At 42.7% G+C, this 13,993-nt stretch overlaps 1 protein-coding gene across 1 annotated transcript in view; it reads left to right on the top strand.

Moving 5' to 3' along the window:
• Positions 1-13,993, top strand: part of LOC143924025 (acetylcholine receptor subunit alpha-1-B) — a 40,311-nt gene that overhangs the window by 19,282 nt on the left and 7,036 nt on the right. The window contains exons 5-7 of the mRNA XM_077448048.1: positions 1,351-1,546; positions 4,872-5,109; positions 9,135-9,358. Coding sequence (XP_077304174.1) covers positions 1,351-1,546; positions 4,872-5,109; positions 9,135-9,358 — 658 coding nt within the window. The remainder of the gene's footprint in view (positions 1-1,350; positions 1,547-4,871; positions 5,110-9,134; positions 9,359-13,993) is intronic.

Below are 13,993 nucleotides of genomic sequence, written 5' to 3'. Positions count from 1 at the left end.
TTACACTGGCGGCTTTCTTCCCTTTTTATATAACATTCATGAGAGAGAGTGAACAACCAGCACTATTGGCCATGATGTTATCCTCCTTTATATCCAGTGGATGAATCCTTCATGATGTGTGAATCCATGCCAGACTAGGCTCCTAAAACGTGGAGTCTAGGCATCCGGTAAGGGCACATCTTGTATAATCACGGTGGTAGGTGCACTTGGGTGTATGGTCCTCCATCATCTTTTGGCACGATTGCAAGGATTTCATCACATTTATTTTTATATGGACAACCTCATGGACTGACCATTATCACTTACATTTGTATGCATTTATTATTACTCACATAGCATGGCAATTTCTGATTTATATATATTTTACACCAATTGTTCTGTTATGTGATTTCCAGCTGCTTTTTTTTGATTACTTATCACTTTCACCTGTGCAATTGCAATTCCCCCTTTTTACCACTGGTAAAATAAACTTACCATTAAAATTATAGACTGATCTTTTTTTTTTGTTAGTGGACAAATATACAAAAATTAGCAAGGGATCAAATACTTTTTTTCCTCACTTTATCTGCGTGTCTTTGGAGTGTGGGAGGAAACCGGAGTACATGTAGGAAACCCACGCAGGCACAGGGAGAACATGCAAACCCCATGCAGGGGATGCCATAGTTGGACAGATCCAATGACCTGAGATACACTGATACAATTGACAGATGGTTTTACACTGAATTAATTTATTTTTGCATGTTGTTATTGGGTGCTATTTATTTACATATAAAGAGGTGGAGATTGGGAAGTTTTAGTAGAACTGAGAGTGGTTATATTTATTTTCTAGCACGTGGGACATTACTTTCTTTTCATTTTCGCTATTTGTTCATATTGATACATGTTTACAGCAGCACTTGACCTATAGAGGTAACATTTTAGGTCTGAGGTGGGAACACGTCAGCTGCTGACAATATACTGTTGCACATTTGTGGTTATTATTTTATTTGAACCGTAGAGCAAGAGTATTTTGGGTTATAAGCAAAATATAGTGGTTCTAACCCTTCACTACTCTATCCAAATCTAAAAAGGCTTCAGTTATGTCTCAACTGCACACATTCAGGATTACAGGTTGCTTGTTATGTAATGGACTGTCTCAGATCAGTACCTAACCAATGAGTCTGACTGCACTGTCTCCTATGTAGATAGACTTGGGGGCATAATTACAGTGTATTGTATATGATCATGAAAAGTTAAGACAGCATACATCTAAAGATCATGATCAATAACGTTCAGAGTATCAAAACTTTTCACACACACTTGTGTGCCTTTTCACACACACTTGTAACCCATAGTATTGTCTCTTTATAGTGCTGATGGTGACTTTGCTATTGTCAAGGATACCAAGGTCCTTGTGGATTACACAGGAAAAATTACATGGATGCCTCCAGCTATTTTCAAAAGCTACTGTGAGATTATAGTCACATATTTCCCGTTCGACACACAAAACTGCAGCATGAAGCTTGGTTCATGGACCTACGATGGCAATATGGTGGTTATAAACCCGGTAATTTGTATATTTGTTATAAATATTACATAGATTTTGTAATTTGAAATGCTATATTGGGATTTCACTATTGACAGTCATGGTGGAAATTCCCACAAAAGAAAAAAAAACTGTTGTCTAAACAGAAATATATTTCAAGCACAACTGTACTAAAAAACAAAAAAATAAAACATTTTAATGTTCAGCCCAGTACGTACTCTCTGTTGCTCTTACCCGCAGTAAGTATTTTCGGCCAGAAAGTTCTCTGGGATGCCTCAGGTCTTCAAGATTGAATGATGCCCAGTGGCATTCAAAGCACCTTCTGTGACAATACTCCTGAACAGCACAGCACTGATTCATCATTGTCAGTAGGTACCACGCTGTCTAGCGGTGTGGACCACCCACCACCTCCACTAAGGAAGAAAAAAAGAAAGCCCCATGATGTCATCGGACCAGCAAGAATACTGCAAGAAAAAAGATAATATAATAAGATGTTTTTGTGGTGGAGGAAGAGAAGTTGTACATTAAAGTATATATATTTTTTTTTAATGGAGCACCCACACAGGGGGTGGACTGACCACTCGGGCACTGCCCAAGGGCCCCATGCCACTAAGGGGCCCCATCAGGGTTGCCAGCCTCAATAAAACCAGGGACAGTATGTAAATATCTGTGTGTTTTTTTTTTTAATCCCAAGATTATAGCTGCCCTGCCTCTTCAGTACCTTTTCAGTGTGTGTATGTGTATTCTGTGTGTGTGTGTATATTGTGTGTGTGTGTGTTGTGTGTGTATATACTGTGTGGCCCCATAATCTATTGCCTGAGGGCCCCATAATCTCCTATTGACTGGGGGCCCCATAATCTCCTATTGCCTGGGGGCCCCATTATCTTCTCCTATTGCCCGGGGGCCCCAGGAGTTATCAGTCCACCCCTGCACACACATATTGTAACATTATAATAATAACAACATCATTCGCCTTCCCTTCATTTTCATAGTCCCACATTATTACCCCCTATCCCATCTCTCCTTTACTCTTTCCCTCCAATCTTAATGACCCCCCTTGGCACCACTCCTGGTTGTTATTTTGCCTATTTACACTGATACCTTCTGGAGCAATACCATTAGCAAAATATGGATGCTTAACTCTTATGGAAACCACTGTTTCTTTGTACATTATAATATATGACAAAGTAATCCTTTTATCTCCAGATGTTACTGAATCCTAAATGCCCTGGCCCAATTTAGTATTCATGTCAGGGTGTGTCAGTTAACATGGCAATAAATCTGTGACTAGTGTGCCTCCTCCCTAAATCATTTTTACATTGTTATTTTAGGACATAAAAGACTCTTCTATGGTAAAATTACTCATGTTTTTATTATAGGTTAACAAATGGACAAAAAGTTCAGTTTTTAACACTGTAATTGTATCTGACATTTACAGTAGTAAACAGACACACACTACCATTCAGACTGCAATTTCATCTGTGGGCTTATGATGTTTATTTTGTGAATAAACCTTCAGCCTGCAAGTGAGAGCCATGAACAGCTGCCATGATCATGACATGATTCAGTACCACTCTGATTGGTCCCTAAACATTAATAAAGACCTTCAGTTATCAGTGACACTATGATCTGACAGACCTCTGCATGATCCTACCTTTCAAATAAGAACATTATTGTTCCCATGGCATTGGACCAATACCTGGGAAAGTTAATCTACAGATTATGGATGCCTAGCAGTTTGTGAGTTGAATCTGGAGTTCTAGTAGCAAACCCACACAAACATTTAGAACATACAAAGTGTATGTACACTTTGAAGATGTTCATGTAGATTAGTAAATAAGGTGAAGCTGTGTTCACTCTGATACCTAACCATGTGAAGGGGAATTTAAAGTTGTAGTAAAGTATTTGTAGTTTCTACCTACAGGTAAGCTTATAATAAAGCTTACCTGTAGGTAAAATGAATATCTCCTAAACGTGCATCATTTAGGAGATATTCAGCCCCCCGTTCACACCTATGCGATTTAGATGCACAGGACATTTTAAAATACATTCAAATTAATGTATCTTGTTCACATATGTGTGTTGCATTTGCACTGCGCATTGCACAAAAAAGTGTGTGTTTTCTGGGCATTGTGGTGTGAATTACAAGCACATTATCCTCTATGGGAATGCATCTGATTCGCAGATGCATTGCGTTATGAACAAGAAATCTTTCCTTCTTCTCACTACACCTCCCCCTCCTCTCCAACCCCTCTCCCTGCTCAGCTGATGCGCAGAGAGAACGGAGCGGCACCGCTGAACAGCTGCCTTTTCCTCTTCACAGAGAAAATGTAGCTGGGATTCGCACCGCACTGGTGTGAACCCGGGCTCACTCTTTTGACAGCTGGTGACGTCATACCCAAGCTATTCCTTCAGAGTGCCGTGCCGTGGCCGTGACTCCCGTGTGCATGCGTGGGAGTGATGTCATTGCGGCTCGGCCATTCAAGCTGCCGGGTGAAGATGGAAGCCCTGTCAGCGGTACAAGCTGGAGGGCTTCATTCTAATGTAAGTATTTCATAATGTGCTAGTATGCGATGCATACTAACGCTTTATGCTATTGCCTGTGGATTTTTTCATTTTTTTTTAAATGTCGTGGTTTACCGTGGTAAAATACAGAGTTTTTCTTGCATGTGATGGGTGAGTAACATGAGCACAACTTCAGCTTATTCAGTAAGCTAAGTGAACAGTCTTTATCGCTTTAGTAATTCAACCTTATGCGGCTGGTAGCAACAATGCTAATTAGTAAGCCAACCTTTTTTTAAATAAGATATTTTTCTACTTTTGACTTTAGGTTCTAGTTTCCTCTTTGTTCAGTCTATGTTGGTGTTTCATATTTATGTTTATGTATGAAAATATTTCAGAGAAACGGTAAATAAATAACTGCTGGTAGCCCTACTTTGTCTTACAGTATAAAACAGTGATGGCGAACCTTGGCACCCCAGATGTTTTGGAACTACATTTCCCATGATGCTCATGCACTCTGCGGTGTAGTGGAGCATCATGGGAAATGTAGTTCCAAAACATCTGGGGTGCCAAGGTTCGCCATCACTGGTATAAAACATAATACCCCTTTCTTTTTGGTTCTTTATCCATATTGGTGGCCCATTTGTTCTAATATCTGTCCTGAGCCCACTTCTATAAAGCATCACTCTAATGATTTGGAAGTTGTTGCTTGTATGGGTTTCCACAGAGCAGTCTTCTTTTAATGTAGATGAATTGACCCCTATATGAGGCCAACAATAATATGCTCTGCATCTGGGGGTGTTATAAGTGTGACCAGTTATTTTTCTAATTCTATGTATTTCAGGAAAATGACCGTCCAGACCTCAGTAACTTCATGGAGAGTGGGGAGTGGTTGATGAAGGATTATCGCTGCTGGAAGCACTGGGTTTTTTATACTTGCTGCCCAGATGTTCCATACCTGGACATAACCTATCACTTTGTTCTGCAGAGGCTGTCTCTTTACTTTATTGTCAATGTCATCATTCCTTGTCTGCTCTTCTCTTTTCTGACTGGTTTGGTGTTCTACCTTCCCACTGATTCAGGTATGTAGGACTATTATGAAAATTGTTTTGTCATATGAGTTTCAGATTCCAGTTACATGAGCCTCCTAAACATTTTTTTACTGTCACTCATAATAAGGCTGCAGATTTTAGAGGACAGGTGGGAACCCAGGCTCAGAAACCTTCAGAGCAATCTGTAAGCATGCACTCAGCCAAGATGGCCTGTTTATGCTGATTGCGAGATGAGAGAGAAAAAAAATCTCAAAATCAACTGCTGACAGTGTCTGCAACCTGCATAGACTTCTAGACATGAGATTATCACCTGTTCATGCTAAATAATGAGCTCTATGAGACCTTTAAGTTGACCTTCACCCCCCCCCCCCCCACCTACTTTCTCTTATTCCGCTCCTACCCCCCTCTCCTCCTCCTCCTCCTTCTCACTTCTCTCAGGCACCCAAGTAGAGTCAGTGACCTCATCATCCCCTCCCTATTCGTCACTGGAGCAAACTTGGCAGTATGCTGCAGCTGGGGGAACATGACTGTCAGTTTCTTGTCCTTCTTGGGCACCCACTCACTCTAGGCTCACATTACTCCCTTACTCAATCTGGGAACCAACACGGGAGCCTTCAAATCGCTGCGCATCCTCCAGCAGCATGTACCTGACAGTGTGGTTACATAGTTCTGGGAACTCCTCCGTGCATGATGGTGGGGCTACAGAAGGAATAACTATGGATATGGAGCCGGTGGAATAGGCCGCTTTGGCAGCTGCATTGGAAGGCAAACTACTCTGAGCCTGGGTGACAGAGGATGAGGATGATGAGAACGGCTTTGCTATCCACTCCACCACCTCTTCTGCATGTTCTGGCTCAATAACATCAGCAGCTGAAAAAAAGGACAAGCGTGCCCCACAGCCACCTACAGAGGATGCACCATGTCCACTATCAGCACTGTTGACTCTAGACACAGAGGCTAGTTGCCCTCTTTTAGTGGCCTGTGAGTGTCTGTCTCTCCTTGGTGGCCTTGCGGACATGATGTATATTTTGTTTTGCAACACCACAGTACACTTTATTGGATACTGTGTACACCACGAGAAGTGTAGTAGAAACTCTACACACTGTATTAGATACTGTGTACACCACCTGCACTGTATTAACAGCTGTACTATGGCTGCACTGTATTGTGTACTGTGTGCACCACCAGAAGTGTAGTGGAAACTGTACACACTGTATTAGATACTGTGTACACCGCCTGCACTGTATTAGCAATTGTACTATGGCTGCACTGTATTTTATACTGTGTACACCACCAGAAGTGTAGTAGACACTGTACACACTGTATTAGATACTATGTACACCTCCTGAAGTGTATTAGAAACAGTACACCACGGAATGAACTGTAGATATAGGCTACACTGGATGCAGAGTATATATATACACTGGAGATATATATAAATACACTGCCTGCACTGACTGAATTTAGAGTAAATACTGAATTTATAGTCTATGCTAAATGCAGAGTATGTGTGTATGTGTGTGTGTGTGTGTGTGTGTGTATATATAAAATAGATAGATAGAGATAGATATAGAGATAGATAGAGTGTGTGTGTGTGTGTGTGTGTGTGTATATATATATATAATATATCTATCCGATCGTGTGTGAGAAGGAGATTGCGGTAACATCTCGTTACCGCTTACAGTCTAGACCAGGGATATGCAATTAGTGGACCTCCAGCTGTTGCAGAACTACAAGTCCCATGAGGCATAGTGAGACTGACAGCCACAAGCATGACACCCAGAGGCAGAGGCATGATGGGACTTGTAGTTTTGCAACAGCTGGAGGTCCGTTAATTGCCTATCCCTGGTCTAGACCAATCACACTGATTGCCCCCCCCCAGTAAAGAAGACCTGTCATCACCCATCATAGTGCCTGTCACAGACCATCTGAGTACCCGAGTACCTGTCACAGTCCATATGAGTACCGGAGAACCTGTCACTGCCCTTCAGAGTACCAGAATACCAGTCTCCAGGCCATCAGAGCACCCGAGTACCTGTCACCAGCCCATCAGAGTACCTGAGTACCTATTTGTAGCCCATGTCTCATAGAATATACGTTGGGGTGTTTGCTTTCCAAAATGGGGTCATTTTGTGGGTAATTCCACTGTCCTGGTGCTCAAGGACCTTCAAAAGTGTGATCTAAATTAAATGTGATTAAATGAGATGTGTAATTTATGCTCCTAGAACGCCTGAAGGTACTACTTCAATGTTGGTCCTCTGTATGTGGCCAGGCAATGTAAAAGTCTCACACATGTGGTATTGCCATACTCGGGAAGAGTAGCAGAATGTATTTTGGGGTGTAATTTGTTGTATGCATATGCTGTGTGTGAGAAATAACCTGATAATATGACAATTTTGTAAACAAATACATAAATAAATCTTAATTTTGCAAAGAATTGTGGGAAAAAATTACAACTTAAAAAAACTCACCATGCGACTTACTTAAAGCGGGAGTCTGCCGGGACTCCGCGTTTTTTTTTTTTTTTTTAAAAGCCAGCAGCTACAAATACTGCAGCTGCTGACTTTTAAAATAGTGACACTTACCTGTCCAGCGCGCCCGCGATGTCGGCACCCGAAGCCGATCTCTTGATCGTCTCTCGGGTGCTGCCGCCGCCATCTTGGGTATGGGAATCAGGAAGTGGAGCCTTTCAGGTTCATTTCCCGGTTCCCTACTGCGCATGCGCGAGTCGCGCTGCGCAATAAGGACGGTCCCCGCTGCCTCTGGGATCTGTGTGTTTCCCAGCAGGCAGCGGGGGACTTTCGGAAAGGGGCGTAATCTACGCCCCTTTCCGCAGAGAGCTATCCCGGAAGTGGGTGCAGATACCTGTGTACTGTACAGGTACCTGCACCCCCCTCCCCCCTGAAAGGTGCCAATTGTGGCGCCGGAGGGGGGAAGGTTCCGATGTGCGGAAGGTCCACTTTAGGGTGGACCTCCGCTTTAATACCTTGGAATTTCTACTTTCTAAAAACGGGTCGTTTTGGGGGTATTTCTACTTACCTGACTTGTTAGTGTCTCGAGAAATTAGATTTGCCTGATGTACTAAAGGCCTGATCAGAGGTGATCAATTTTCAGAGATTGGCACCATAGATTGTAGACTCTATAACTTTCACAAAGACCAAATAATATACACTAATTTGGGTTATTTTTAACAAAGATATGTAGCAGACAAAATTTATGAAGAAGAATTACTAATTAGCAAAATTATATGACAGAAACAAAGAAAAGGGCATTTTTTTCACAAAATCTTTTTTTATTTATAGCACAAAAAATAAAAAATAAAATGGTGATTAAATACCACCAAAAGAAAGCTCTATTTGTGTGAAAAAAGGATGCACGTTTCATATGGGTATAGTGTCGCATGACTGAGTAATTAAGTAAGAAGGGGGTGTAAGTGCCCTGTATTGAGGTAGTTAAGTTCTGTACATATAATGTAAAGACTGCCTTGTAAAGTGTGAAGTAGCGCAATTTCAAAGTAGCAAGGTCAGCGTGATTTCAGGTGCTGCTTGATAGACATCTGTGTGACTTCATGCACAGATGTCTATTGAAGCCACACCTGAAATCGGCAAAAGTAGTGCAGGAACTACTTTTTCAAATTGGTGCAGTGCTGCAAAATCAGTGTCGGCTTAGAACAGTGTCATTGCCTCCAATAGGCTGCGACTCGTCATATCGCATGACAAATTGCTTCAATGTGAACCTAGGCTAAAATCCATGCGTCCGGCCCCCCGCATATAGATTAGGGGGCCGGACGCATGGATAGGGAGGCGGCACCCCTGTGCACTGCATTATGGGCTGCCAGCACTCTTCAGACCTGCAGCAGTGGGCTCTGTTGGGCAGCGTTGTGAACAAGCCCTTGTGCTTTAAAGACGGAATCATACTGCAGTCCTTGGGCAAACTTTAACTTTTTCCCTTATCTTCTCTTACCTATTTTTTAATAGCCCTAAGCCCTATATAATTTTTAACATAATGCATTTCACAATGTAAACTGATTATCAATCTCTTGTTATGATCTGCAGGTGAGAAAATGACTCTAAGTATCTCCGTCCTGCTGTCCCTGACTGTGTTTCTTCTGGTCATTGTTGAACTGATCCCATCAACCTCCAGCGCTGTTCCCCTGATTGGAAAATATATGTTATTCACTATGGTGCTGGTCATAACATCAATTATTATTACTGTCATTGTGATCAACACTCATCACCGCTCTCCGAGTACTCACATCATGCCTCCCTGGGTCAGGAAGGTAAGCTGGACCTTAAAAATGTACATAACAATGTATTAGACAGTTGGGTGGGTTTTTTTTTGGGCAGACCACACACTGTGCAATCTGCTTGTACGATCTTCTTTAGATTTACAATAAATTATGTAGTGCAAGAGTTTTCCCGAATGGATATTGTCCTCATATTACATAGTTTTGGTCTCTCCAAATGAAGTTGTACAGATATTGTGCAACTGGATTGTATAGTGTATGGCCAACCCTAAAGCTCAGTTTCAGGCAAATATCAAAGAATTGAATGCAACTTTGTAATCACTGCACACATTTGTTTAAATGCAAGCAGTGTAAGTACCGGAGCTTAGCTTATGTCCCGCACACATGATCAGAAAATCATACCAAAAATACTGCCTTCTAATCGATCATATGATAATCTGATGGTTAGTACACAGCTTTCGAGAGCCAATCACAAAAAAAAGTGGATAGTTGAAGTGGAAAGACTGACATAAGGATTTTGCCACAAAAGGACAGACCATACAAAATGTTTTTTTATTTCTGAATCATAATTTAGACCCCTTTCAAACTGAATTTGGTTTTAAAGCATTTTAGCGCTAAAATTAGCGCCTGTAAAGGGCAGTGAAAAGTGCCTCTCAAGCCTCCCCAGTGTGCAAGCAGCATCTTTGGGGCAGTGTATTCAGCACTCCCAAAACGCCCTGCCCATTGAAAGCACCTGCAAAGCTCTTTGGCAGCGCCACAACACGGGAGCTTTTAACCTTTTGTTCGGGTGCTAGCAGGGGTTAAATTTGCCCTGCCGAAAAGCGATGCTAAAATGGCACGGCCCCAGTGTGGAAGGGGTCTAAGTTTTAGCGCTGCCCACGGAGGAGCCGCTTAAATATAGTTGGTCCCGTACTCTGCTTCTCAACCCTAAAAACGATCCCAGCCCCTCTGGCACACCTAGAAAACAGCATACACAGTAATAACAGACACAAATATAGTGAACGGGAAGTTTATTTGCTGGGAGACTTTCCACAAACAAACAGTCATCTGATAAAGTAGTAAAGAATAGCAAACTGTGATCTTTAATGGTGTGAATAAAAACCAAATGTAGACTTCAAAATAACAACTTAAACGGCTCTAAGTGGCCTATGCACTCAGGCATTAAGGGGAACAGATCTGTCTTAAAGTGGAGGTCCTGCCGATTATTAAATACTGCAGCTGCTGACTTTTAAATTATGGTCACTCACCTGTCCAGGGCTCCCGTGATGTCGGCACCGGAAGCCGATCGGTCCCTCGGCTCTCAGGTGGAGGGACCGCCATCTTCGTTAAGGCACCTTTCATACTGGGGCGGGAGCGTCGTCGGCTGGGAGGTTTTAACCCGCTAGCGGCCAAAAAAGGGTAAAAACCACCCGCAAAGCGCCGCTGCAGTGTGAAAACTTGAGTCCTGGAACTACAATTCCCTGTTTGCTTTGCTTCCTGGTGTTAATCACTCTGCTGGCAGGATGTGATGACATAGTCTTTGCTGCCACTAGAGGGAAACAATGTCACTGCAGCAATCTTGCAAAGTGTCTTCTGATACTGCAGGTAAGATAGCTAGTTCCTGGCTACATCATGTATGTATACAATTGAAAAACACGTTTGTAAATTGTCTTATCAAATATGCAATTATTATTCAACCAAGTCACGTACAAACATGAAGTTGGCTTGAGCTAAAGAGGTAAATACAGAAGTTGCTATGTCTATGATTATTTGTCAAATATTGGATTGGATTTTGCTTCCTTTTTTTTTTTTTTTTTTAAAGATGGTTTCATAAATTGCTTATTCTGGTATCAGAAAATGTAGAAGTTTCAATCAAACCCATTTGGTGCTGGGATGACTTCAGTAGATTGGCTTATTGCATTTAAAGCTAAACTCTGCACACAAATACTTCCTCTTAAATATATACTTTAATGGCCACAAAGGATATAAATCCAATCTGTATGCATCAAAAGCCCCTGCAAACCCAGCTATTTCCATGTAAAAGTAGAAGTAACCTCATCACTGTACAATGTTTGTGCAGAGAGCGGAGCTCTGGGAGGGGCTCAGCAGGCCCACTCACTACAGGCTGCCTGCAGAAAACTACAGGAGAGGTGGAGACAAGACCAGTCACTTTGCACAAGGGGAGACCAGCAATGGTGGTTCTTTATTACAAGAAGTTCCTGCACAAAGGCAATAGTTCACACTGGATTACTGCACAGAACTGGAAGAAATAGACAAAGCATGCCAAGATTTAACCACTTCCATACCAAGCCTATTCTGGTATGCCTCTCCTACATGTAAAAATCATAATTTTATTGCTAAAAAAATACTCAGAGCCCCCAAACATTGCATCACAGTTTTTTTTAGCAGAGACCCTAGGGCAGTGATGGCGAACCTTGGCACCCCAGATGTTTTGGAACTACATTTCCCATGATGCTCATGCACTCTGCAGTGTAGATGAGTATCCTGGGAATTGTAGTTCCAAAACATCTGGAGTGCCAAGGTTCGCCATCACTGCCCTAGGGAATAAAATGATGGTTGTTGCAATTTTTTATGTTGCAGTGCATTTGAGCAGCAATTTTTCAACCACTTTTTTTTGGGGGAAAATACTGTTTAATGAATTAAAAAAAAAAAACACTAAAGTTAGCCAGATTTTTTATTTTTTTTGTATAATGTGAAAGATAATGTTATGCCGAGTAAATACGCTTTAAAATTGCGCAAGCTCGTGGAATAGTGTCAAACTTCGGTATTTAAAAATCTTCCTAGGAGATGCTTTAAACTTTTTTACAGGTTACATGTTTAGATTTACAGAGGAGGTCTTAGGCTAGAATTATTGCTCTCACTCTAACATTCATGGCGTGGTTTAACCACTTGCCGCCCGCCCTATAGGCAATTGACGGCTGCAAAGTGGTTTCATAATCCGGACCGGACGTCATATGACGTGATCAGGATTATGAGCCGCTGCGCGCCCCCGGGGGCGCGCATCGCGGCGATCGTTGTTGCAGGGTGTCTGTGCTGATCGATTATCAGCACAGCCTCCCCGAGGATGCCCACACTGGACCACCAGGGACGCCACCAGGGAAAAGGTAATCCTCCCTAGACCACCAGGGATGCCAGTCAGCACAATGGATGCCAATCAGTGCCCATAATGGATGCCAATCAGTGCCCACAATGGGCATCACTGATTGGCATGCATTATTGTTTGGCACTGATTGCCATCCATTACTATAGTATAACACCAATTCTGCCTATGAGTGCCCACCTGTGCCGCCTATCAGTGCCCACCCATGCCCATCTGTGCCGCCTATCCATGCCCATCTGTGCTGCCCATCTGTGCCGCCCATCCATGCCAATCCGTGCCAGCTATCAGTGCCAATTTGTGCCACCTATCAGTCTCCGCCCGTGTCGCCCATCCGTGTCGCCCATCCGTGTCGCCCATCCGTGTCGCCCATCAGTGCCGCCTATCAGTGCCACATATCAGTGTCCATCAATGCCACCTCATCAGTGCCACTTCATTGGTGCCACATTGGTGCCCATCAGTGCCGCCTTATCAGTGCCCATCAGTGTAGCCCCATCAGTGCCCATCAGTGAAGGAGAAAACGTACTTATTTACAAAGTTTTGAAACTGAAACAAAAAAAAACATTTTTTTTTTCAAAATTTTCGGTATTTTTTTATTTGTAGCGCAAAAAATAAAAACCGTAGAGGTGATCAAATACCACCAAAAGAAAGCTCTATTTGTTGGAAAAAAATGATAAAAATTTCATTTGGGTACAGTGTAGCATGACCGCGCAATTGTCATTCAAAATGCGACAGCGCTGAAAGCTCAAAATTGGTCTGGGCTGGAAGGTGTTTAAGTGCCCTGTATTGAAGTGGTTAAATGCTGTACATATGCGGGAATACCGTGCATATGCGTTTGTTTTCTGCATGCAAGTACGTGTTAATGGAGCACTTTAAAAAAAAATTTTTAACACTTTCCCTTTTTACATTTTTTTTTTGATCACTTTTATTCCTATTACAAGGAATGTAAACATCCCTTGTAATAGAAATAGGGCACAACAGGTCCTCTAAACAAAATGATATTGCCTTCCCAGCCAAGGCAGCGGCAGTGTTTTACATCTGCCGGGCTGGATGTGACGTCATAATGTCGTTCCTGGCCTACGAAGGTCATAGAGACTGCCAGGGACCATCTGGTCCATGGTATTCTCTATGGTAATTGCCCGCAGCCGCTGGCCGATTCATTCTCAGGCTCACCAATTCCACGGGCAAGCTGGTAGAAGCACCAGAGAGCGGTGATGAAGGCGGCAGTGAAGCCTTGCAGCTTCACAGCCAGTTCCCTACTGCTCATGCATGAAGTGCGCTGCGCTATGTGAAAAGCGCAGCGGCAGGGGGAAAGAGGATGGGGGCCCAACTTCCAGAAGTGAGTACAGGTACCTGTAAAAAACAGGGCCCCCCCCCCCAAAGTGAAAATATGTGGTAGTGGAGGGGGCAGGAAAAAAACAAGCAGAGCTTCCCCTTTTGGGTGGAGCTCCTCTTTAAGATTAATAAAAACCTTCTGTGTGCAGCATCCTCCCTCAGCCCCCCTAATGCTTACCTGAGCCCCATTTCAATCCAGCGATCTTTCACGAGAGCCTCGGCTGTCCAGGACTCTA

This window comes from Lithobates pipiens, unplaced genomic scaffold, assembly GCF_037356315.1.
Source record: "Lithobates pipiens isolate NorthernLeopardFrog02 unplaced genomic scaffold, aLitPip1_a1.2 Scaffold_22, whole genome shotgun sequence".
NCBI lineage: Eukaryota > Metazoa > Chordata > Amphibia > Anura > Ranidae > Lithobates > Lithobates pipiens.
The sequence above is the reverse complement of the archived record's forward strand: the minus strand, read 5'-3'. Positions and strand labels throughout refer to the sequence as shown.